Genomic DNA, 23,849 nt, shown 5'->3' on the forward strand with positions numbered 1-23,849 from the left:
TCTTTTAAGCCTAATTAGTTCATAATTAGCCATAAGTACTACAGTAACCCACTTGTGCTAATGACAGATTAATTAGGCTCAAAAAATTTATCTCGTGGTTTCCAGACGAGCTATACAATTTGTTTTTTCATTTGTCTCCAAAAACTTCCTTCTAATATCCGGTCAAATGTCTAATGACATCCAAATTTTTTTTACCCAACTAAGCACCCCCTAAATTCCACTGGAGACTTTCATTTAATGATCAACAAAACGTCACATAATTGAATGGGGCTATATTATAAGAAGCAGGTGACATTTATTTCCCTCTCTTTACAAATGAATGTGACTATTGACTATCGAGAAATTATGTACCTGGTTTGCTAACGTATCAAATACAACAACGTAGCAAGCTACTGTTTTTCAACAAACTGTGGTTTCCACAAAAACGAGAGAAAATAACATCCCAGCGGCACCTAAGGTTAGACATGACATCTCGTGTTTTCACCACCGACGATCCTCTTGTTGTTCTGGGATACCAAGAGAGTAGTCGACTCCTTACATCTGGACCATCTGGGTGTACTTCTGTCCTCTTTGTTCCAAAACTTGGCAACCACCATCTTCAGGAAAGCCCTGAAGTCAACAACAAATGAAGTTATGACCTCCCTGCACAAGATTGATATGTATTATTATTTATTGATATTGCAAGTCTACCATCATCTTGGCAGCATGATAATTATCAGAACACTGGGATACTTTGGCCATAGCAAGAACTAAAAAAATATCAGTTAAATTCTTCTGGACTGGATTTAATGTTTGGGTCATAAGCTCTGGGTATAAGTTCAATTCTTCTCAACACCCAATGAAAGATGTTGATTTAAACATGTTTGATAAAGTGCAATGCAAAATGACAAGAAAATATTACTGCCCACCAAACTGAGGCCCCAAACATTGCCTACATCAGCCATTCAATGATCGTGTTTTATGTCAAATAGTAAGTTAGGCCCAGACGCCCAGTTGTGTGTTGTGACTTTAAAGTACCTTATGTTCCACAGTGACTTCAATGCCTTAAGATACCCTGTACCAACACCATCATCCATTTCAATTGTTTTGTGAAAAATAAGGGTACCAAGATTTGATGACCTTCAAATAACCCAGGATAGGTCAAAAGGTCGCATGAGGAGGTGCTCACACCGCACATTGTATTTGTATTAATGACTTTTTGTCTTCACCAAAATACCCCAAACATTCAGGACTGGTAAAATGCCAGAAAAATTCTATGATACCACCACTTTAGATCGTTTTATCCCTCCTGTTTCATTTTCTCTGATATCTCTAACCCCTTCCATCCCTCCCTGCAGACCGGCAGCCTGCCACACAGCCTGCTGCCCTGCTGCCTCCTTACTTTAATCAAATTCTAATACATCCAGCACAGAATCATTGTGCACATATATGTGAATATGGTGGTCCGGAACTTCTGGTTTAAACAGCATGGACCAAATTAAACAACAATTATTATTTCAAATTGAATCTAGCTTCCAACATGGACAGTTTGAGTAGGATTGAAATATATAATATATCATATTTGAATCAGAAATTAAGAATTTAAGCCAAAGAGAATAATGAGTGTAGCAGAATAATGGATGCTTGGGTGTGATTTTGGCAAAACACATAATGACGGCTTTATGTTTTATGTGCTTGTTATCAGTCTGAAGAGTGGGGGTGGGGGCACTAACCCACATATATAGTTGAGAGCACCTGAAAGGGCTTCTCCCTAACGCTGTAGAGAGACTTTGAAGCTTAGTTTAACTTTTCGTTTTTCATTGCTTAGTGAAAGAGACACAATCTCATCCTTATACTAAAGAATATATGGTATTGACCAATAAAAGCTTATTCCAAAAGGAAATTAATCTTCGTGGTTTTACAGTCACCCCCGTGAAATGTATGTGGCGCTACAGTAAACCTATGGGCTGTGGTCAGAAATCATGCTTAGACATTGGCTGTGACACTTTGCATCATATGGCCTAATATGTTGAAAGTATCTATGATATTAAGAGTGTTTGCATTGCAACTTCTGCACCCATCTAAAAGTTGTGAAAACTAAACAAATAAACAGGAAAAAGAGTGAAAAAAAGAGAAACATGTGCAAGGATTTTTCTTTTGTTAAAGAGAGAAAAATCTTAGATGACCAATATCAGTTGGAACTGGTGGAGATGATACAAGGTCAGGTATATTTTATCCTGCTGGACAATCTGAAATCCTCATAATATAATCATATCTGCAAATAGAAGGCTTTCCGTACAAGCTTGGAAGAAAGAAATTGTTGGTTGACATAGCAAGTCCAGCTTTAAAATACTCTCTTTGGTTAGTAGCTTTTATTAGTTTTATGTTGTCTAAATACCACATGCATCCTTTAGTTTTTGCATAAATATTCCTTTAGATATTTGATATATTAACAGTTGAGGCATCTTCCCCTGTTTTCCTTAAATAAATGACTGCATGTGATTTCACATAGACAATTCATTGGAAGCAGTCAGAAAATAAAATGCTCTCCAATGTAGACATGTCAAGGTCTGTGCTGAGCCCATGGCCAGGCCATAATCAACTCAGGCATTACCAGTTCTGGAGCTAACTAGCAAATTAAGCACAATAAAGAGTTCATGTGATTGATTCATCACAGGCAGTCGAGTTTGCATATTATCCTAGCAAGAGTTAGGATGAAGACTCCTATGGAAACATAGCATTGGGCAACTAGTGTTAAATACAAAACTTGGAAGCTTCTCCAGAAAGGGGAAAAAAAGGACAGGAAATACTTACAGCGGTGAGCAAGGTGATCGGCCCCCATTGACATAATACACAAACAAGTACGAGTCATAATGCTGCCCTCTTATGTAATAGAACTGTGGAAGTCGTCTGACAAGCTTAAATAGCATCTTATTGTAAAAGCTTATAGCAGGCTGGTTATATGAAATGACATGCAAATAAACACCCCTGCAATTTGAGATACTTGCAGCATATTTAATCACCTCTCGGACCAATGAAGATGCTGCAAGTGTGAATGCTTGTGAGGATCAATCAGATCATAATCACAAACTGTAACACTAAGTAGGACGAGTAGGTAACAACCTATGCCAAGGTTTCTGTAGCTCTCCACTACACCGAGTGTCAGGATATACAGAAGTGTCAGACCTTTGCGCGAGCTGTTATACCTAAACAAATCCTCAATCTGCAAAGTCAAAGTATTAGCTCCACCAAGCTCACTAGTTAGATCAGGGAATATTACATACTATACCTCGCTATCTTGTGCTGCAATCATTCTCGTGGTTACAAATCCTATCAGCTCATCCCTGCGGTCATCCGATCTGCTGGTATCCACAGCACCCCAAGAAATGATACCATTACCGTTGACTACGTTCAAGAAGAACTCTCTCTCGTACCTGAGCAAACAATAGAAGAATTAGGGGATTAAATGGTCCAAAAACAGGGAATCCGCAGACAGGCTGCAACACTTCTACGAGCAAACACGTAGGTGGGGGCGATAGTCGGGTAGTACAAGCACGAGGCAGCACGGGGGAGCATTCGTCACCTTATTGGAAACAACGCGAGGTGAATATTTTCGAGAACCTCGAGATCGGAAGGCTGTATAGGGCGATACTCTATGGTGGGGTAGATTTCCGATCTTGGGTCCAACATGAGTAGCTCCGGCGACGAGGAGGAGGGGGACCAAACAGGACCTCCGCGGCGAGGCCCTCGACCCCGCGCCGCGTCGCGCAGGGCACGGGAGCTTCCGGAGGGCGTCGAGGCGCGCCGCCGCGTCGGTGCGGTTGACGCGCGCCACGGCCGAATCGCGGGGCCAGCGCTCGGCGCAGCGCCCGCCGAGGAAAGAAGGTGGGGTGGGGGTGGGGGGAGAGGGCAGTACGGCACCGGAGTACGACCGATGCGTGAAAACCGGACAGAAGCGGGAGCGATGCAGGCAGGGGGAGGTGAGGTGAGGTCTGGGGTGGAGCAGGGAGGAAGGGGATGGCGATGGACCAGCGGCGGCGACCGGAAGGATGGCAGGAGGAAGCTAATCGGCTGATTTGGATTTGATTAGTTGAAGCTATACTGTCGGGGGATTCTCAATCCACCAAATAAGGTGCTCTTTCTCTCTAATCACCGGTGTTGTGAAAGATGCAGCCAGCCAGCCAGCCAGCCACGAGACCACGCTCTGGTTCACACTGTATGACTTGTTTATTGTTTATTTTAGTTTGACCAAAATATTAAAAAATGTAGTAATATCTATACATCAAAGAGGTTTATAAAATCCAATGTTCAACGTAAAATGCAATGTGAGCTATATTTTATTACCTCAATTTCATATTTTAGATCACCCTTGAACCTATCTTCCCACTTTAAACCGAGTAAATTTATCGTGGTTGCAATTTGAATCGCCGTAAACAATATCTTCAGTACATATCCATGACCTTAAACATCAGTCTAGGTACACCGACAGACTCCCATGTTCATATATTTTATCAAATGATGATTGAACATAGTGATAACAGTTATTAGGATGGTCAAAAACACATCAATAATAAATCTACACGATCCAGAGTAAAAAAATATATATATGGTTAAGGACAGTCCAAACTAAAATTTATGTAAAAAACGATGACCCAAAGTACAATTTATTCTTAAATATATGTGTAGTATACCTGTTTTGGGTTGAAATTAATCCTATGTTTTTAGTAGATTTGGTCAAACTTAGATGAACATGACTTTATTACAGGTTAAAGAGGGTCATCACCGGACGTTTTTTAAAATGACAAAATAATATATTTATAAAAAAACAATTCATGAATTAAATGGTCTAAAATAAATATCTAGAAAATAAACTATCGTAAAAAATATCCTAACATCAACTCAAAATTTAAGATTAAAATATAAAATTTAGTTCATAAGCATAAGCATAAGAAAAAAATATGCCAAAAATGTTTTACGATATGCAACAAATTAAAAATTTTTCATCATTACGTCATCTCCCATGTAAAGGATTACAGTAAATCTGTAGAAACATGCCAGCTTTATCCTGTCACATTGGATTAAAAGGGTGTTAATTCTAAAATATAAGTGCGTTATGCAACACATAGTGGATTTTTTTATATGTAATTTTAATTAATTAACTGGTCTAACCACTTAAGAGAAGGTGTTTAGGTTAATTCTATAGACACCATCTGAGGTGGAGGGCCCAACCCATAATACTAGATATAGTTTCTATAAACTTTCCAACATCAAGAAACTAGTACTAGACACTACTCTTCCAATGCAAACATCACTATCACATTTAAATTTAATGCTACTTATCTCACATGATATCTTGGATGTTGTGTAGAAACCATGTCTCATGCAAGACATGGTTTTATTTTCTTTCCTCATTTATTCACTTGTCACATTATTTTTTATCCTATGTAACAACTTATCTAATGATATGAATAATATCCTAGTCATTGGGTTGGGAATGCCCTAATACCTCTCACCTATCCACCAACTAACATTATTTTACATTTAATGATGGATGTTTTGGGAATTTGGCTAATTACTTAACTCTTTCTTGGAAAGCTAGGAATTGTTTTTTAGGACACAAGGAGTAGGTGTTTAATCACATGAACATCTTATTGGTATTTATGTATTGGCACTTTTGCAGATGCTCGTGGTGGTAATTAGAATGAAATGGGATGAGCAATAGTCCTATATGGCTTGTTACATGTAATAATTTTATATGGATCATAAACGCAAAAAAAGATCATAAAGATTAAGAGATAACTTACATTTAATTAAAACAACATGCTAGGCTATAGAGGTTTTCTCAAAGGAGTATAACACCCTCATCTTTCACCTCTGCTGGCTTATAAACCAAAATTTAAAATTTCAACGTAAAATTTGGATTGGTTTTAGAGTTTTTTTTACAAAAGTTTACTTTTTAGCCTTGCCTTTTAGATTGATAAAAATATGTATATAAAAATTTTATTCCAAAATTAGTTTTTGTTCATAAATATGTTGGTATGATCACCCTTATACATCATATAGCTCTTAAGAGATACTCGTTCATAAATATGTTGTTATTTGACGCCGGTAACTATTGAATCTACGTTTAAAAATCCATCTTATTAAAATATATATATTAAAGTAATGATTTAATTTATTATAAGAAAACTTTAAAAATAACTTATAATCTTGCATATTAACCCAAAATTATTTAATAAGACGAATGATAAAAAATATATTAAAAATCAACGGGCTCAAGTAAAAGGAAGCCGGAGAGAGTCTCTCTCTACAACTCTCTCTATGTTAAAAGTGAACTCCAAAATAACTACAACCATAAGTTACAGAAAATGATAAAATAGAGATGAAGGATCATAGCCGTGGGATGAGGCTGGACAATGTTGCTAATTCAATTGATTCTCGTGGTTGTTCGGGACAACGTAACATGACATGATATTGAAATATATTATTACAATATATACACATTAATTTGCATAATATAAGAAAATTGGTGGCATGTATACACAAAATAAAATTCTATATTTTTTGTTTTAAAATAAAATTTACAAATTTAGCATAATCTTATAACTTAATTTATTTTTATAATAATACGCAAGAATAGAGCCCTAGCCAGTTAGCCTTAACACTGCACCACACCGTTTAGTTTAGCTGAAATATTGAATTGTGCATTACTGGAATGGCACATTTAGAAAATCAAAAAAAGAGGTAACAATCGCGGTGATGTATAGTAACTTATTTGTTGTTTTGGTAATATTCAAATCAAGATAAATTGTTGTGTTATCTATATTTCATACAAAGTATGTTCTATAAACACTTTTTTATATTCTTAAACAATAAGTTAATATAAATATAATATAAAGGAGGTCATTGTTGTGCGAACGCGTGACATAATAGGCTAGTGATGTATGAAAATTGATCCTAGAAATCAGAGTAGTATTAAAAATCCATATCTGTATATATTCTTGAGTTTTCATTCGATCATTAAGCGTTAGTGGTAAGTTCAGTCTCAGGAGGTATTACTAATATCGTGAGCTATGAGCTATATATACCTTTCTTTGTCTCCGAAGTATCAAGGGAATTTCACTTGTATTATGTTTAGATTAATCAACTTAATTTTTTTACCTCTTCAAGTGGTATATGCCTCTTTAAGCATGGGAGAAAACCCTCTAGGTTATAATGTGATTTTTTGTGAGCGTACTCTCATCAATTTGAAATTGTGCATAATAAGGTAATTTAATGTGTCTATAAAATTAGCAAAGAGACATTCAATTTATCGCACATAATAAGAACATACATCAATATTATAATTTGGCTTCTGAAATCTAAAAGCATATAAATAGATTGTTCAACCAGTGATATCGATACAAAATGGCATTATGGAAGATTAAGTTATGTGTTCGTGCACCCTAATTTTTCTCTTATATTTATACTTATAAACTAAAATTTAATTTTTTTTACTTTAAGTTGAGTTGATTTTAGAGTTTTTTACGGAAGTTTATTTTTTAGTCTTGGTTTTTAGATCAATAAGAATATATATATATATATATATAAAATTATTCATGAATTATTTTTCGTTTGCAAATATATCGTTTAGTTTTTTTAACGCAAAAGCTACAGCATCATCCCATGGTTTTGTTCATGCGAGGGTTGTTCACGAGTGACCTTGGAGACTAACTTTTGCATCTTTTCCGTGTATACGCTTTCTAAACTACTTAAATATCACGTATTTTGTTTAAAAATGTTTATATAAAAGTCACTTAAAATAAATTAATTTATTTTTTAAATTTACAATAGTTAATATTTACTTAATTATATACTAATAATATTTCTGGTTTTACGTTGGCTGTTTAGCATCACTCTCGCCCAGGTCGCGAACGAGCCCACAGTATTGTCTACGAGATTGGACCCTTCCGTGGGCGGTGCAATATTCAAATACCTTCAATCGCTGCAAAGCATCAGTGTTGTTTTTAATAGTAATTTAACTATATTTTATAACTAACTTATATTCAAAATATTTATCAGTCTTACTGTTTAAGGTTACCATACACAACACTCTGTTCTGCTAGATCAAGGACAATTAATCACATTTTTATTCAACATGTACGTGTTTGTTTTCTCTAAATAAATAGAACTTCACCTGCTTTCTGAGCTTCTAAACCGTGTTATTTTCACTAAAACTTTATCATATAAATTTCTTAAAAACTGGTTCAATATTCTAACTTTATAGCAATTAATAATTTGTTTGTATATTCAAGTAGTTACATATATCATTCAGTTATTCAGCTTAACTATTCTAAAAAAACTATTAGTACTATTATTCTGCTAAGTATAGTAAGAAACGTAGGAAAAATAATTTATTTTAAGATTATACTGTATGAAAAATATCCAAAACTGAATCGGGTCTGCTACGTCATATATTAGAAATGGGGTTTTGGGACCCTAACGTCCATGCATAAAAGGCAAAAATCTAAGCAAGCGGACGATACCTGGTAAATTCCGTTGTCGAGCGAAGCTTCCTCCTCCGCCCGCGTCCGAGGCGGTCGCCGCGGCGGCGGGAGTGGCTGCGAGGGATATCGGGGTCGGAAACCCCTCGGCGTCGGCGGAGGTTGACACTGGGCAGCGCAGGGAAAGAGCAGACAGTCCATTCCCTCGGGAATTCCGATGTCGAGCGAAGCCTCGTCCTCAGCGGCGGCGGCGGCGGCGAGGGTGGCTGTGAGGGATGAAATCCCCTCGGCGTCGGCGGAGGTCGACATCACCTACTGGGCGGCGCAGGAAGAGGCGGCGGCGCGGCTGGAGTCGATGGCGGCGAGGGCTCGTGGGGAGGACGACCTCTCCGAGTCCGAGGAGCAGCTGCAAGCCAATAATCAACTGCAGGAAGACGAGGTAATGCTTATTAGTTTCCTCAGTGCGCTAGAGGGCACCGATAAGTTGGCAAACGATATGCAGAATCGTCAATCATGCTTATGGTGCAGAAATTTTTGAACTTCTGTTTATTTCGTGTGAGGATCTATTCAGGATTTGCTGCACGCAGTAGTATTCAGTTCTCTTAAGCCAGATATCAACACCTGCATAGCATTTTGGCTTCTCTGGGAAACTTATTATCTGCCCAACCGTTTTGATGCAGTGCATCACTTTCAATTAGTATGCGAGATATGTACTCCCTCCGTTTCATATCGTAAGATATTTGATTTTTTTAGTTACAATGTTTAACCATTTATCTTATTCAAAAAATTATGAAATATCATTTATTTTGCTTGTGATTTACTTTATTATCCAAAGAACTTTAAGCACGATTTATTATTTTTTATATTTGTACTAAATTTTTAAATAAGACGAATAGTCAAACGTTACAACAAAAAAAGTCAAACATCTTACATTATAAAACGGAGGTAGTATTTGATAGGATCACTCAATTTGTATGTAGCTATTGTGTGGAGTGTAATCGACACACAACACGTTCAAATAGCTCACTGCTATATTAAATTATGTTCAGGTAATAGCACTGCAAGCTATTTTTGGCGATGACATGGTGATCTTGGAGAATAAGGACAGTCTACGATTTATTCAGGTAACATAAGTTTCTTTTGAAGCTACTATTGTCGTTAGCTTCTATTTTTTTGAGAAGAGTGTAATGGTCCTGAAATCTTCCACAGATTTTTGTGCATTATACACTTCCTGATGGTGGTATCCGTGTGTTTTTGAATCTTCATCCAAGTGGAGCTATGGTTGGGACTGATGATAATGACAACCACAGTGACGGAGAACTCTGTTATGCTTGTAGATTGCAGCATTTGCCACCTATTGTGCTAACATGTTTGTTGCCACGGTCATATCCAAGTATATGTGCTCCATATTTTACTATCTCAGCTAAATGGTTGGATGAACCAAAAGTTTCATACCTGTGTGCTGCGCTTGATGAGATATGGGCTCAGCGGCCAGGGCAAGAAGTCATATACAGATGGGTGGATTGGCTGAATAGCTCTTCGTGGTCTTTGATTGCTTTGAATGATGATATAGTATTAGATCCAGATACAACCTCAAAATTTGGAGATGAACGAGCTATTGCGAGAAGAATTTTAGTTGATTCTACTATTCCTCTTATGCAGAGTCACAGTGAGAAGAGGTCTCATAAGATATTTTTGCAAAGCCTTTTTGAATGTGGAATTTGTTTTAGTGAGGATGCTGGTAATACTCTTGAACTACTAGTATCTAATTACCATGCCATTTTTTACTTCTGTTATATATATATTTTTGAAATTTCTACTATTGCACTTCCCTAGGCATAAATTTCATCAAGCTCCCATGCCATCATTTTTTTTGTGTGAAGTGTATGGAGTCTCACTGCAAAATTCATGTGAAAGAAGGGAACTTAACGCAGCTGGCATGTCCTGATACAAATTGCCGCAATCCACTTCCACCATCCGTGTTAAAAAGCCTTCTCCGAGATGATGGATATGCACAGTGGGAATCATTTGCTCTAAAGAAACTGTTAGATACAATGCCTGATCTAGTCTACTGCCCCAGGTGTCATACTGCTTGCTTGGAAGTTGACAATGATGCTCAATGTCCATGTTGTTTCTTTACCTTCTGCACTTTGTGCAAGCGGCGCCGCCATGTGGGGGATACATGTATTACTACAGAAGAAAAAATTAGCATTTTGAAGGTAACAATAGTATAATATGTTAAGAATTTAGCACTTTTCTTTAACTCTTTAGATTTTATTGTAGTTAATTATTAATATGGGATTCTCTTTATATGGTTATAAGGTTGCCATGTTTATCTATAGTAGTTCATAGTTCCAAGGATTCCCATGTAATTTTGTTTGAATGTTGATTATTACATGTATGCTACTTTCCTTTCACATGATGATGTTCACATGAACTTTTGTGGGTGCATGAGTTTATTATTATACCAGTGTAGATCTTTCTCAGCTACATCATGCTTATGTAATTGAAGAATAAAATGGCCTGACAATTATGTCATCTAGGCCCCAGAGTAGTTTCCCGGTAATTAGCTAGTGTTACTGAGCTCACCAGCGTACACAAGGCATGGCATTTTGCCCACTGCCTCTCTCTTTTTTTTTTCCATTTTTCTTTCCCTAGAAAGATTGCTTTAACTGTAAAGTTTTTTCCTTCATGTTATATATACACCCAGCTATTCTCTATTTTTTCAAAAAGAGAAAGAAAAAGAATGAAAATGACACTGTATTTGATGGTGTGAATCAAATGGCCTACATCCCTTTTTTCTCTATTTAATGTTGTTCACAACTTTATAACAGGAAAGACACAAATTGTACTCCATACCTAAGGAACAATTGTTGAAAGAACAGAGGGAAATAAATGAGTTGATAGATATCCAGGAAGCACTTCGTGATGCTAAGCAATGCCCCCGTTGTAAGATTGCTATCTCAAAAATTGAAGGTTGCAACAAAATGACATGTTCGAACTGTGGGAGATTCTTCTGCTATCTTTGTAATAAGGCAATTGGAGGATATGATCATTTTTGGTATGATGTTCATTTATGTGCATAATGTTGAATTCAATTTTCTACACATTGAGCTAGCGGCTGAAAAGTTTTCCTACTGAAGGAACGGAAATTGTGTGATGTTTGATGGGGACCAAGATCAAAACCCGCAACAGCAGGGTGATGAAAATGATGGTGACGCTGACGAAGATGCTGAGCTCTTAGAGCCTGAATGGGTGCGGTTAACTCATCCTTGTCCAAACTGTGGCCATCGGAATGAAAAGGTTAGCAGCAGTTAACTTGTTTCACTGGATTAATTTGGTGTGTTTCTTTTTTTCCCGTTTCCATCTAGAGCACGGTAGCTTTCAGTAATACTATCTGCTTAGCTTTTGGTTTGTAAAATGTTTTATGTTTGTCTCATCCTATAAATTAAAATCTTTATGCATGGAAATTCACCTCTATAATTAGTATATGTTCTCAAATGCACTGATCTAATATTTATGCTGTTCCTTACCTTACATGTGCATATTCATTTCAATTTACACTTAATATTCATATGACAGTTATACATGTGCAAACTCTTGCTGTAATTAACACTTCCCTTAACTTTTAAAAAGCTAAATGAAATCTACCACACAAATGCAGTTTACTAACATCTCATGTTGGATCTTGCTAACAGCTGGGCACCAACAATCATATACTTTGCCTGGGATGCCGAGGCCATTACTGTGCATTGTGTCGGAAAAGGGTCTTCAGGGGCTCCCAACACTTTGGACCTAGAGGCTGCCAGCAACACACTGAAGATGATTGGTAGAGATCTCATTTGTCGATCGCTGCCTACTCCAATGCCATACTCATACCACTACTGTTGACACCCGCTTTTTAACCAAAAATAGAGCTTTACTGTAGACAGACACCATGTACCTGATTTGAACGAAACAGGTCTTGTCTTGTAATCAGTGAACAGTTCGATTGTCTGGATAATGATAATCCAATTTATTCATTTTAAGCATGTCCAGTTGATTTTTTTTCTCACTTCTCACAAAATCGCACAATTCATTCAAGGTTCAACTCTATTACTTGTTCAGGGTACAGTCTGCTCAGGGGACATTTTACCGTGTAGTACTATAAGAAATCCGAAAGGAATCAAGGGAGTTTTACTATGTAAAAAAAAAGATGATCAATGACATCCAATGGCATTCTATTATGTAAAAAAGGGTAATCACGAAACTTTCTAAGATAATCGACAGTTCACCATGGTCCTAGTAGAGCAAAATTACGCGCCAGTGTTGCATATCAACGGCAAGAAGAGGCGTCACCTCGAGCGAACCCGAAAAGGAAAGACGACAGCGTCCGTCGTTGCGTATGAGTATCAACGATCCAGACAGTTTCAATTACAGAGTATCATGTTGCTTTCTCATACAGGATTCATTAACTATTTACATCGTTCCAATCCAGGTAGTGTAAGCACAACTCAGCATCCGGTTTCATGAAATACTTCTAGATTTCATACATTTCTTCCATAAAGTGCAAACGTTTGCATATACAGTAGAGCACGAATTTGCCTTGTCGAATCTTGTCACTTTTAGTTCCATAAGACAGCACCAGTCAGAAACCTATGGTTCAGTACAGCCTCCGCAATTGGACGTTTACGGTAATCTGGATTTAGCATTGCCTATGGAAAAGAAATTAGAGTCCGTGCCCTTTCTGAATTTATATCTCGGTGAAACAAATAGTTGGATTATTCAATCCTGTGTTCTGCAATACTACCATGCATATTCAGATATTCCACTGCAGAATTTTTTAACAGTATGTTTAGTCAGGTAAATGATTCATAGAGGCAAACCTGCAACAACTCCCAGCCGGCACCATCACCCAAGTCTAGAAAATCAACAGCTTCTGATAACCGGTCATCTGCTAGAAAGTACCTACAAAAATTCCTGAAGCTGATAATTATGCCTATTGCAGTTGAACATCATGACTCAAGACCAGTCGAGGAATAAGCAAGAATAGTTTCACAAGTGGACTTGAGAAGGGAGTATGCCAGATCTCTCTACAACTAAACTATGAAAAATCTTGTGTTCTAGAAAGACATACTCTCTTGCAGCGTACATGTCAAGACGGAACGTATTCTCCAAAAGTCTCTGCACAGTACACCTATGCTAAATTAGTTGTCCCATTGCTGCGATGAAAATAACATTTCAATTATGAATTATGATAAAATATCCTTAGTGACCTGCAAAGAAATGCCATCCATAGTGCCTGCTTCGCAAAAAGGAACAAATGACATGTATGCAAGAAGCAGTCCAGCTCCATATCTGTTTTGTCGAGCACATAATAATACATGAGAATGACTCTTTGTCAATAGAAGGGAAAGAAACCTTTCATAAAAAAAAAAAAGAGGAAGGGAAAGAAGATACTTGCATGTCATCAGCTATTCCAAAAGCTCGCTTCTCCAGAGGAGTTGATGCTCCAGCAGCAGATGCTCGACGCCACAGTCCGTCTGACAATGCTCCAGCCCCAACAGAAGAATACCTGTAATTGTCAAAAGTATAAGTTTTCGACAGTGTTCTCTCTTTTTCTCTACAAAACAAATGTATAATGCAGGAAGGGAATGGACATATACCCAATATCTACAGAGAAAGCCAAATCACGGAGACGTGGAACTAAATAACGCCCATTTTTCTCTGCTACAGTACTAAAGGACACTCACAACAGCCAGTAGTTAGTTGAATTGAAATGTCATAAACTGAAAATGGAAGCTAAAGCAGGAAAGCGTGGCATACTTGAGAACAACAGAAGAGGGGCCAAGGCTTTGGTGCAGTCTATCATGATTATGCATGTGAACAAGACCACTCATAGCTCCATTAAGCAGCTTAAGAACAAAGTATCTCCTTAGTTCCAATTTGTATGCTTGGTCGTAAGGATTCCAGAACGATATGGAGCCGGATTGCTCCTTCAGTTTTCTTTCACTGGTTAATTTTGCATAGTCTGCAGCGCTATATCTTCCATCATCACGGAAGGCAAGCCACTGTACAAAGCGGTATCAGTTTCATAGCATTATATTTGTTATAATGGACAAGTTTACGGGGTAGACCTGCTCTCCAGTAGACGTCTCGAAGGCTCCTAATAGAAACTGAATGTTCTCAGAGATGTCACTAGCATCATTCTGTGAGTGTAATCCAAGAAAAAAATATTTTTAGAAGTGTCTTGTCTAACAAATCATTGAGACTGCAGATTTCTGATAGCAGTTCTGTGAATTTCCTAACCTGAAGAAAAACATGAGTTCTTAGCTCATTAACTGCCATTAAATCAGCTTCAGATGCACCAAAACGGGACCCAGGATATACCTTTGTTTCAAAACCTATGTCTTAGCACACATAAGATAGTCAATAGATTCATACGTCTATGGCGAAAAAATGCAGTACCATCATATAATCTAAGCAATACCTTAAATACAGCTTCTGTACCCTTCAGTGGACCTTGAACCACTCTTCCCTCATAAAGTCTGCACTTAACTATGACAAGAGAATAAAATGAGTGGACATTTTCTATCAGGTAGCATATAAAATCACTATCTCAGCTGCAGTGAAATAACCTAATATTAACTTCTCCTTCTCCAATATCTTGAGCTCTCAATCGCTCAATCTCTTCTGATGAATATCCAAGACCAAGGTCCTGAATACCAGCAACATCTGGAAGCCCTCCAAATTGAGAAGACGAATAACTATTTCACATGAAAGGAAGTTAGAAACAGTGAGCGTTAAAGAAAACTCCCTGTCCATTAATTAATTTATTTATAAGTAGATATCAATATGCTAAAAATATATTGCTCAAGGTTGCAAAAATATGTTGATTCCTTGGCCTCGGAAACCCAATCTGATTATGCTCTTACCAAACTAAAATAAGAACTATTTGCAATAGAATCAAAAGTAGTAGAATATGAAATAATTGCCACTGCATTTTCTCTAGCTCATTGGACTTTTTTACAGTTGTAAAATCACATCACAAGGTACCAACAAAAGATAGATTGAAATTTTGTCATAAACTGGTCATCTCCAAGTGATTTTAACTGGACATAAGCAAACTAGCCTAAGGACCAGTACTATGCTTGAAGCCTTGAACCAATTCCACTTAGACAAATAGACAAGGAGTTTAATGTCTACATCTTTTGTTCTAAATGTTTTGCTCACCTCTACTAGTGTGTAGCCAAGGTACTTAGTTTTCACTTCTCAGAGACATTTAAAAGGACTACGAAATCAAGAACCATTCAGAAATGCTGACCTTGTGATATTCATGAAACCATAGCCACCCAAGTATCTGCCCACCTCGAAATAAGCGGGATTGGTCATCAGAGCCGCCGAAATCGGCGGCGGAGATCGCCGGAAAGGCCGCCGGCGCCATCCACCTGGCTCCAGCGAGGAGAGGAAACTCGCGGGTGGAGCTTTCAGCATCGTAACCGACGGAGCAGCTCAAGCCTTCAGACTGACACTCCCACTAGTGTGTTCGGGATAAGGCAGCAGAAGCCTCCCAGCCACATAAGAGCAGAAACAGCTAAATTTGTTATTTTTCAACAAGGTAATTCAAAAGCAGTGGAATCCTTCGGTTTTTTAACGGACGATGGATTGATTTTCGAGGACGTGTTTGACAATTTATCATATTTATAAAATTATTATAAATAAAAAATATAATTAATAATTAAGTGTTATGAACGATAAAAGTCACAACAAAATAAATGATACTATATAAATTTGTTAAATAACATGAATTATCAAGTAGTGTCATAATCTATTAAAAATAAGAGCAATATGTTTTATAAGTGAAAAATATTGTATTCCAAAAGCTCATATTATTAAATTTTTGCAAGGTAGTAACTCACTAGCCCTCCATCCATAAATATAGGTTGTGTTTTTAGATAGACTATTTCTTAAATTTTGCCCACGCGCTTACTAACCACTAAACAGTATAACATGATAGATTTCACTAATTTTATTATTTATACTATAAAAAACTGTCATAAAAATTAGATACTTTTTCATCATTTATCTTTGTTGATCAAAAGAACGCAGCCATAATAATGTAGGCTTAGGATCCTCCGAAACCATGAGGCCATATATCAGTCGCTAAGTCAAATAAATGTTTTACTGGTAGTTTGGGCCGGTTGCTCTGGGGTTTTTATTTTTAGAGCATTAGCAGTGAAGCCGGTGGCACGTGGTCTGTGGATCTGACACCTCCCTCCCGTAATACAAGCAGTCTCTCTCCGTTACGCCCCTGATCAGGAGAGAGAAGCATTGCCCTGCATTACGGGGAGTGGTAGGTAATCCAGTACATCTCCCGCGTAATTCACTCTCCCTCTCCGCGGCTCGGACCACCTATTGCTCCCGATGACTCCTGCCCCCCACCACCATTGTTTAGTCCAATACAAGGATCGGATTTGCAATGGCAATGGCGAAGCTGCGAGAGCGCACGCAGCTGCGGCTGTCCGTGCTGGCTTCACCGCCATTTTTTCCGAACCAGGAGCACGGTGGCCTGCCGTCCACGCCGCCCGCCCAGGCCGCCAGCTGCGTGACGGAGCTCGAGATGCTGTCCGTCCTCGGGCGTGGCGCGGGGGGCACGGTCTACCAGGCGCGGTGCTCGCGGTCAAGGTGATGCGCGGAGGCCGGCGTGCACCTCCGCGTGGCCGCCGCGGCGCCCGACCACCCGTCCGTCGTTCGCCTCCACGGCGTCTCCGTTGGGAACCCCGTCGCTGGCAACCGGTTCGTGTACCTCGTCCTCGAGTACCTCCCGGAGGGCTCCCTCAGCGACGTGCTCAGGCGGGGCCCACTCCCGGAGGGCGCCATCGCAACGGTCGCGCGGTGCGTGCTCGGTGGCCTGAGCCACCTGCACCACCTCGGCGTCGCGCACGGCGACGTGAAGCCAGTCCAACCTCCTCGTCGGCCACCACGGCGAGGTCAAGATCGCCGACTTCGGCGCCAGCCGCCTCGTCACGAACGAAACCCGCCACCATCACTCAGCCGGCACGTGCTGCGACTGCGACTGCGACTGCGAAACCCACCCGCCAGCCGGCACGTCGGCGTACATGAGCCCCGAGAGGCTGCACCCCGAAGGGTTCGGCGCCACGGCGCCGTCGCCGGGCGTCGACTTCCCCAGCGCCGTGTGGTCCCTGGGAGTCGTGCTGCTCGAACGCCACACGGGCAGGTTCCCGCTCGTGGCCGCCGGGGAGAGACCGGACTGGCCGGCGCTCGTCCTGGCCGTGTGCTTCGCCGGCGCGCCGGAGTTGCCCGCCGCGGCGTCGCCGGAGTTCAGCGGCTTCGTGCGGAGGTGCCTGGAGAAGGACTGGAGGAGGAGGGCCACCGTGGAGGAGCTTCTTGGACACCCCTTCGTCGCGGGAAAGCCGTCTCGCTGCGGCGCCAACGAGTGGCTCACCAGCTTCCATGACAAAACCGGCCAAGTGAACACGAGTATCTGCGGCGAAGATGAAATTGAAGTCTAAAAACAAATTTGCCCTTTAACGTGGGAACATCCCTGCATGATTTGTGATGAGTTGTTTTGGTTCACCGGGATTAGGAACATTTTTTTAACACAAGTTTTGTTAGGATTTTCAGGGAAATAAGTTGCTAAGATAGAGTGTGTTTTTTTATTTATAGTGCTTTATCTAATAACATTGCCCTCAATGTTGAGTTTCTTTATAAAGTTTATTCGTAAAATGATAAAAACTTATCATGATTTATGAACTATGTGTGTAAACCCCGGGTAACCCTGAACTTCTCAGGGCAGAAGGCCTGCGGGAATGTGACAAATGACCAAGGTTTGTGCTGGTCCATGAACCCAGGCATGTTTCTGTGTTAGCCATAAAAGCCCATTTGAACTGGCCCAGCTTAAGCTGGAGGCTTTTGGTAAGCCAGGTAATTAAGCAGGTGGGGGATGTGTGAGTAAAGATTGAATTTCTGTACTTCTAAGAAACCTTAAATGATTATAACCATATGGAAAGATCAATGAATAGAAAGGGAGCCAAATGCAAGGAAAGGAAAGCAGGGAGAACAACACAGAAAAGGTTACATGCATTAGCAAAAGCAGGAGCTTTTGATCGCATAATTGAGATCCGGTGATGATTCTCAAAAGGAGGCTACGCACATAGGTAAGTGGTAGGCCTTGGGTGTTGGTCGTGATGACCAACCACTTACGTCACGATGACGGCATGTGGTATGCGTTGTGCAAACCCATTGGCACTTCTCAAATAATACAGTACAAATGGTACTACTACAATATAGGAGTGTGTGATATAGCACTTCTCATTGGCTCTTCAATGGAGTGCCGTCCCATGCCCAAACAAAAGCTACGTTTTCTTGGGTTAAAAATGTTAAAAAAAGGGGAGTACTAGTAGAAGGTAGTAGCACTTCTGTTGTGTTTCTACTACACTTCGCCTTGTATTTTGACGGCTTGACCCATTTTGTATGTGCATCCTAATTAATCTAGTAGACCTTTGCCATTTCACTGCAACACCAAACAAATTAATCACTATGCGTCGCGTCAAATATAGCGGGTAGATCGGATTGCTGGAGTAGATGATAGTGCAATGGGAGATCGATCTCGTCCGTTGGATCAGATCACTGTTGATTTAAACTCAGCCGTCTGGTCCCGATCGGACGGACGTGATCCACCGGGGGCTCATGACAGAACGGCGGATGATGACGCGATCTCCGGCAGCGGAGAGGCGGTGGGCCCGGACTGGAAGTAGGTGGAGACTGGGTCCCCATCTGTCAGCTCCGTGAGTGGGCCCGCGTAACAGACCTGTCCGAGTGGGCCCGGGTGGGCCAGGGACTCGTCCATGGGCCCCCACAGGCCGAGCTCCTTCTCCAAATTCTCTACCCACCACTCCGCTCCCTCCTCTCCCGGGCTGGCGCTCGCGGCGTTGGCCGTCGTCGTACATGGCACTGTTGCGTCGCCTGCGCCTGCGGCGACGGGCGCGCCGCCGTAGCCGTCGATGATGCTCCATATCTCTGGCTCGATGTCGATCTCCGGCAGGTCCAGCAGCTCGTCGTCCGACACGGCGCCGATGCACGCCGTCGTCGTCAGGGAGGACGACGAGCACGGGGACGGCGGCATTGGCGCCGCGAGCAACGCCTCCGTGGGCGCGTCGTCCACCAGCAGCATGTCCGCGATGTCGATTTCCGGTTCGAGGAGGGATACGTCGACCGTCTCGGGCTCCCTGCTCGTGCCGCACTGCTCGCCGCTGCTGGAGCCGTTGTTGTTGGCCGTCGTCGTCGAGGAGGAGGACGCCGACGACGACGGGGAATGCGTGTCGGCGTCGCTGGTGTCCACGGCCTTGTCCTTGCTCTTGGTAGCTCCCGGCTTCTGTTGCTGCTGCTCCCTCTGAGACGCCCTCTTCTTCAGGTGGGTGTTCCACACGTTCTTGATCTCGTTGTCCGTCCTCCCGGGCAGGCACGACGCGATCTTGGACCACCTGAGCAAAAACCAAATCCGATGAGACCGCGAGAACACGCAAAGAACACCGACCACCCCAAGCATTGATGACGCAGCAGCAGCAAGGGCAACAAATTTACTTGTTGCCGAGTAGGCCGTGCAGCTTAATGATGGTCTCCTCCTCCTCGGCGGTGAAGTTGCCGCGCTTCAGGTCCGGCCGCAGGTAGTTGATCCACCGCAGCCGGCAGCTCTTGCCGCACCGCAGCAGGCCCGCTTGCTTGGGGAGGGCTCGCCAGTTGGCGTGGCCGTGCTTCTGGATGTAGGCGACGAGGCGCATGTCCTCCTGCGGCGTCCACGACCCCCTGTTCAGGCCAACCTTGGCGCAGCACGGTGCTCGTCCTCTCCCCATACCAACCCCGACCCCTCTCCCCCTCTCTTCTCCGTCTCACTGTTCGTGGTTTCCTGAAGCTTCTGGTCAGAGCAGCAATGGCTGGATGGAACAGAGGGCAGGCGAGACCGGGAGCCGGGGTGCTATATATGTGCACGCGCTGCTCTGACGCGATGATGACAGGATGAAAAACCTGGCGGTTGCTACGCGGGGTCGCTGGGCTGGGCTGGCTGCTCCTGCTACCTCTGCCTCGTTCGTCTCCTCTCCCCAGCTCTCTTCTACCTCGGAGACTATTGCGCTTACCAAACCCCTGTCCCTGGAAAGCAACGCCGATGTGGCCCCTGGCCGGCGATCGACCGCGTTTCGTGGCTCAGGTTCGTCGGCGGTGATGTGCACCGGGGGGTTGTTAACCACGGCGTGCTCCCAGGCACACCTGGGCGTCTTACACGCGTACTCGGCGAACGCTAATTTTAGCTCTGGGGACAGGCCTTTTGGAGTAGTTGTGGGAGAGATTCATTCAAGTGGCTGCCTTTTGTGATGATAATGTATACATATCTTTTTGGGATGTTTTGAATCCTATCTCCTGATTACAAATTCAGTAGCTTTTAGTCTTATTGATGCATGAAAGTGTGTTCAACTAATTCTACTACCCGTGCAATGTAATGTTCATTCAAATATATCTCCTCTAGGGGGGCTACGTAAAGTAGCAGTGGGCTGCTCATCGTCTATCAACGTTTTTGTATAGTCGTAAAGGGTCTGGTTCACCGGGAAAGTGGCTGAATTCATAGCTTTTTTTTTTTCTGGGCAAAAGGTTGGCCGGAATGTGATGGCATGATTTCTTTGGTCTCCGGAGAGCTCGTTGCTGTTTTCTTCTTGTATTGTAGTTTGTGAAAAAAAACTCACAATGAGTACCATTTTATGGTGTGTTACTTGCGTTCCCTTCATCTCCTTCAGACATTGAAATTGCTCTGTTTTGTGTCTAACTGAAGTCAGCTTTTGGTGGAAGGCTAAGATTGTGTTCTCTCTCTATATTTTTCTCTGTCTTTTGCACAAATGCTTTCTAAACAATTAAACGGTAAGTGTGTACTCACATTTCTAGAATAGATTTTAACTATATAGCTGTTAATTTCTACTATTAAATAGTTATCACAAAAATTAGATAATTTGTCGTCTACCATCTTCTAGTGACACAAAAACGCAACCTAAATAGGTGTTTCACTGCATTTTCACTACTATTAAATAGTTGATTTTAGGTGTATTTTATCATAGATTATTTTTTGTAGTGTTAGCTTTTGAATCACCAAGGACACACATACAAAAATATTTAAGAGAAATGCTGAATGCTGATCAATTGTGCAAATGCACGTTTCTCCTAATCAAGATTAGTTGAGAAGAAAATATATCTATAAGAAAAGCACTTCGCTTGAAATTATGTGAGCCCTACTTCTTCGTACAGGTTACAGAACACACATACTATTACGTATGCAAAAAACATATCGTTTATCAGCTTGGAAAACGGATGTGTGAAAAACGAGGGCAATCTAGATTATTAGGAGAGACAACCGAACGCAGCTGCCTTAGTCAATTACCCAATAGTAGTATGAACACTTCAATGCCCTGCCAAATAACATCTGAATCCTTACGAAGACAGTGACCTTGCTTTTATTTTGGTAAAATAGATCCAATGTTGAAGGATGTGTTATGATTTCACAGTTTCTGACACTAGTTTGTGCACGTTACTGAGACTAAACCATGAGAAATTCTATAGCATGCACTATTTAATTATTCTAAGAAATTACACGGCAACTAGTCTGCTGAAGGCTGAAGCCTACGACAGACCGTTCAAACAGGTGGGAGAAAAGAAACTACCTAATCACCCTAAAGTCGTTTTTAAGCAAATGGCTGATGAAAATTTTGATTCTGTGTACTTCAGTGATCAGCGATCGAGCTCCTACACACGATAGCGATTTTAGCAATTCTCCACACTTTTGGCAAGAAGCCAAGAACCACCTACAATAACTCTAGGGTGCTACTCTGCTTGATTGTGATATCCTATTGTCTTACTCCTGACGTGAAATATGTAGGTGGCCACAGACAAGCTCAACGTTTTACAAATACTCACTCCGGTCATAATATATATTATCTCCGTTTTACAACGTAAAACCTTTATAGCTTTATCTAAATTTATATAAATACTAATAAATATACATATATATATATAAACAATATGTATTGATCAACGGTTAAATCTAACATAGCTAAAATATCTTACAATATAAAATGGAGAGAGTAATGTTTAGAAAAAAAAGATTCAATCAAACTTTTAAAACTTTAAGCATTCATTTTATTACCTCCACTAAGATATTACAAATCCTAACATTCAAAATGTGTTCCAAAATATAAGGATCCCAGAGTACTACTTCTTGCACCTAACCGTCTCTCATTTAATTTCGCCCAATCTTATATAGACCCAGTCCCCATATACCCTAATTTAATTAGGGGCATCATAATCTTTTTTTTAACCTTAATATCTCTAAAATAAATTTTAGGTTATATTATATTTTTGAGATGGATGTAGTATATTATAAAAAGTTTGTGATTTTTTTACTTTTCAAGGCAAAGCTATGCATAACATTTTTGCTTTTTGTACTAAGTATTTGAGAAACTATTGATTATCGATTTTTTTTCAAAATGAATCGAGTAAACCTTGTCCTAAATGTCAATTATTCGAGAGGAGTGGTCCAGAAAGACAAAGTAGACAAAGTAACGAAAGCATCGATGAGGCAAGCCACTTGAATAGATTCCTGTAGCAAGGCCGACAACAGTGGTAGAACAAAAATGATGGAGCTATACATTAAAGTATCATCTGCTAGCACCATAATTCTAAGACTAAGGCCTTGGTTAGTTCCTAACTTTTTTTTTTCAAAAACATCGTATTGAATTTTTGGACATCTAAATAAAGTATTAAATATGGATGAACTAAAAAATTAATTGCACAATTACGAAAGAAATCTTGAGACGAATCTTTTGAGCCTAATTAGTCCATGATTAGCCATAAGTGCTACAGTAACCAACATGTGCTAATGACGGATTAATTATGCTCAAAAAATTCGTCTTGCGGTTTCTAGGCTAGCCGTGAAATTCGTTTTTTCATTCGTGTCCGAAAGCCCATTCCGACATTTGGTCAAACGTTCGATTTAATGTTTTTATCAAAAAAATTTGGCAACTAAACACCACCTAAGTAAAATTTTACATCACAGGAGCAGTTGTGAATTGTGACGCATATCCAGACCTTCAGATTGCAATCTCTGTCCGGATGTATGGGCTCTGCATACTTTTGGTTATTTATTGGAGCTACCTCCATCTTTTCTTTTGTATCTCGAGGTATCAGTACCTTAAGATATCAAATCGTTTCTCACCATTGAATCTAGCTAAGTAGGATGTGCACTGTTAGATCCAACGATCAAAAATAATTTGGTATCTCGAGATACAAAGAAAAGGATGTGAGTAAAACTCTATTTATTGAGTATTAGCAATTCGATATATGCATATAGCT

At 40.6% G+C, this 23,849-nt stretch overlaps 5 protein-coding genes across 11 annotated transcripts; 2 read left to right on the forward strand and 3 right to left on the reverse strand.

Annotated features, from left to right (window-relative positions):
- Window positions 1-182: 182 nt before the first annotated feature.
- LOC102699375 (histone acetyltransferase MCC1) lies at window positions 183-4,082 on the reverse strand. Of its 2 annotated transcripts, none has more exons than XM_006647658.3 (5): window positions 3,563-4,082; window positions 3,269-3,413; window positions 3,103-3,202; window positions 2,794-3,022; window positions 183-642 (listed from the first exon to the last, which is right to left on the reverse strand). In XM_006647658.3, exons 1-5 carry the CDS (start codon window positions 3,667-3,669, stop codon window positions 459-461), a joined length of 765 nt encoding a protein of 254 aa, XP_006647721.1. In that variant the 5' UTR covers window positions 3,670-4,082; the 3' UTR covers window positions 183-458. The 2 variants fall into 2 exon arrangements, with proteins under 2 accessions (XP_006647721.1, XP_015689504.1); XM_015834018.2 differs by having other exon boundaries at window positions 184-609; window positions 3,563-4,080.
- Window positions 4,083-8,497: 4,415 nt separating this feature from the next.
- On the forward strand, window positions 8,498-12,486 carry LOC102699380 (E3 ubiquitin-protein ligase RNF14-like). The gene is made up of 7 exons (XM_015833589.2): window positions 8,498-8,901; window positions 9,512-9,586; window positions 9,672-10,203; window positions 10,299-10,681; window positions 11,297-11,523; window positions 11,606-11,765; window positions 12,161-12,486. Exons 1-7 carry the CDS (start codon window positions 8,680-8,682, stop codon window positions 12,293-12,295), a joined length of 1,734 nt encoding a protein of 577 aa, XP_015689075.2. The 5' UTR covers window positions 8,498-8,679; the 3' UTR covers window positions 12,296-12,486.
- Window positions 12,487-12,683: 197 nt separating this feature from the next.
- LOC102699841 lies at window positions 12,684-15,975 on the reverse strand. 6 transcript variants are annotated; one of them, XR_001549510.2, is made up of 12 exons: window positions 15,766-15,975; window positions 15,080-15,208; window positions 14,932-14,989; window positions 14,751-14,831; window positions 14,579-14,650; window positions 14,268-14,512; window positions 14,108-14,179; window positions 13,902-14,016; window positions 13,718-13,799; window positions 13,579-13,625; window positions 13,328-13,409; window positions 12,684-13,156 (listed from the first exon to the last, which is right to left on the reverse strand). XR_001549510.2 is itself a non-coding variant. In XM_015833354.2 (12 exons), exons 1-12 carry the CDS (start codon window positions 15,933-15,935, stop codon window positions 13,067-13,069), a joined length of 1,251 nt encoding a protein of 416 aa, XP_015688840.1. In that variant the 5' UTR covers window positions 15,936-15,975; the 3' UTR covers window positions 12,686-13,066. The 6 variants fall into 6 exon arrangements, 5 of the variants coding, with proteins under 5 accessions (XP_015688840.1, XP_006647723.2, XP_015688841.1 ...); XM_015833354.2 differs by having other exon boundaries at window positions 12,686-13,156; window positions 13,328-13,421; window positions 13,906-14,016; XM_006647660.3 differs by having other exon boundaries at window positions 13,046-13,156; window positions 13,906-14,016.
- Window positions 15,976-16,823: 848 nt separating this feature from the next.
- Window positions 16,824-18,156, forward strand: LOC102699663 (mitogen-activated protein kinase kinase 10-like). Its single transcript, XM_040521338.1, is given in 3 exon segments — window positions 16,824-17,400; window positions 17,402-17,498; window positions 17,544-18,156. Coding segments are annotated over 3 exon segments (1,008 nt in total). The 5' UTR covers window positions 16,824-16,920; the 3' UTR covers window positions 17,975-18,156.
- An 894-nt stretch (window positions 18,157-19,050) lies between these two features.
- Window positions 19,051-20,545, reverse strand: LOC102700119 (myb-related protein Zm1-like). Its single transcript, XM_006647661.3, has 2 exons — window positions 20,046-20,545; window positions 19,051-19,945 (listed from the first exon to the last, which is right to left on the reverse strand). The coding sequence occupies exons 1-2, from the start codon at window positions 20,312-20,314 to the stop codon at window positions 19,150-19,152; spliced, it is 1,065 nt and encodes a 354-aa protein (XP_006647724.1). The 5' UTR covers window positions 20,315-20,545; the 3' UTR covers window positions 19,051-19,149.
- Window positions 20,546-23,849: the final 3,304 nt, after the last annotated feature.

This window comes from Oryza brachyantha, chromosome 2, assembly GCF_000231095.2.
Source record: "Oryza brachyantha chromosome 2, ObraRS2, whole genome shotgun sequence".
NCBI classification, from domain to species: domain Eukaryota; kingdom Viridiplantae; phylum Streptophyta; class Magnoliopsida; order Poales; family Poaceae; genus Oryza; species Oryza brachyantha.

Bases quoted from the DNA above. Each gene is read 5' to 3' on its own strand.
- LOC102699380 (XM_015833589.2), top strand. From the start codon at position 8,680: ATGTCGAGCGAAGCCTCGTCCTCAGCGGCGGCGGCGGCGGCGAGGGTG. The intron at 9,587-9,671 runs GTAACATAAGTT...AATCTTCCACAG, and splicing joins ACAGTCTACGATTTATTCAG to ATTTTTGTGCATTATACACT. The intron at 10,204-10,298 runs GTAATACTCTTG...GCACTTCCCTAG, and splicing joins TTGTTTTAGTGAGGATGCTG to GCATAAATTTCATCAAGCTC.
- LOC102700119 (XM_006647661.3), bottom strand. From the start codon at position 20,314: ATGGGGAGAGGACGAGCACCGTGCTGCGCCAAGGTTGGCCTGAACAGG. The intron at 19,946-20,045 runs GTAAATTTGTTG...GTTTTTGCTCAG, and splicing joins CACGGCCTACTCGGCAACAA to GTGGTCCAAGATCGCGTCGT.
- LOC102699841 (XM_015833354.2), bottom strand. From the start codon at position 15,935: ATGCTGAAAGCTCCACCCGCGAGTTTCCTCTCCTCGCTGGAGCCAGGT. The intron at 15,209-15,765 runs GTCAGCATTTCT...CATGTGAAATAG, and splicing joins GGTTTCATGAATATCACAAG to TTATTCGTCTTCTCAATTTG. The intron at 14,513-14,578 runs GTCTACCCCGTA...CGCTTTGTACAG, and splicing joins AGACGTCTACTGGAGAGCAG to TGGCTTGCCTTCCGTGATGA.
- LOC102699375 (XM_006647658.3), bottom strand. From the start codon at position 3,669: ATGTTGGACCCAAGATCGGAAATCTACCCCACCATAGAGTATCGCCCT. The intron at 3,203-3,268 runs GTATAGTATGTA...TTGACTTTGCAG, and splicing joins TTGCAGCACAAGATAGCGAG to ATTGAGGATTTGTTTAGGTA. The intron at 3,023-3,102 runs GTTGTTACCTAC...TCACACTTGCAG, and splicing joins CTACAGAAACCTTGGCATAG to CATCTTCATTGGTCCGAGAG.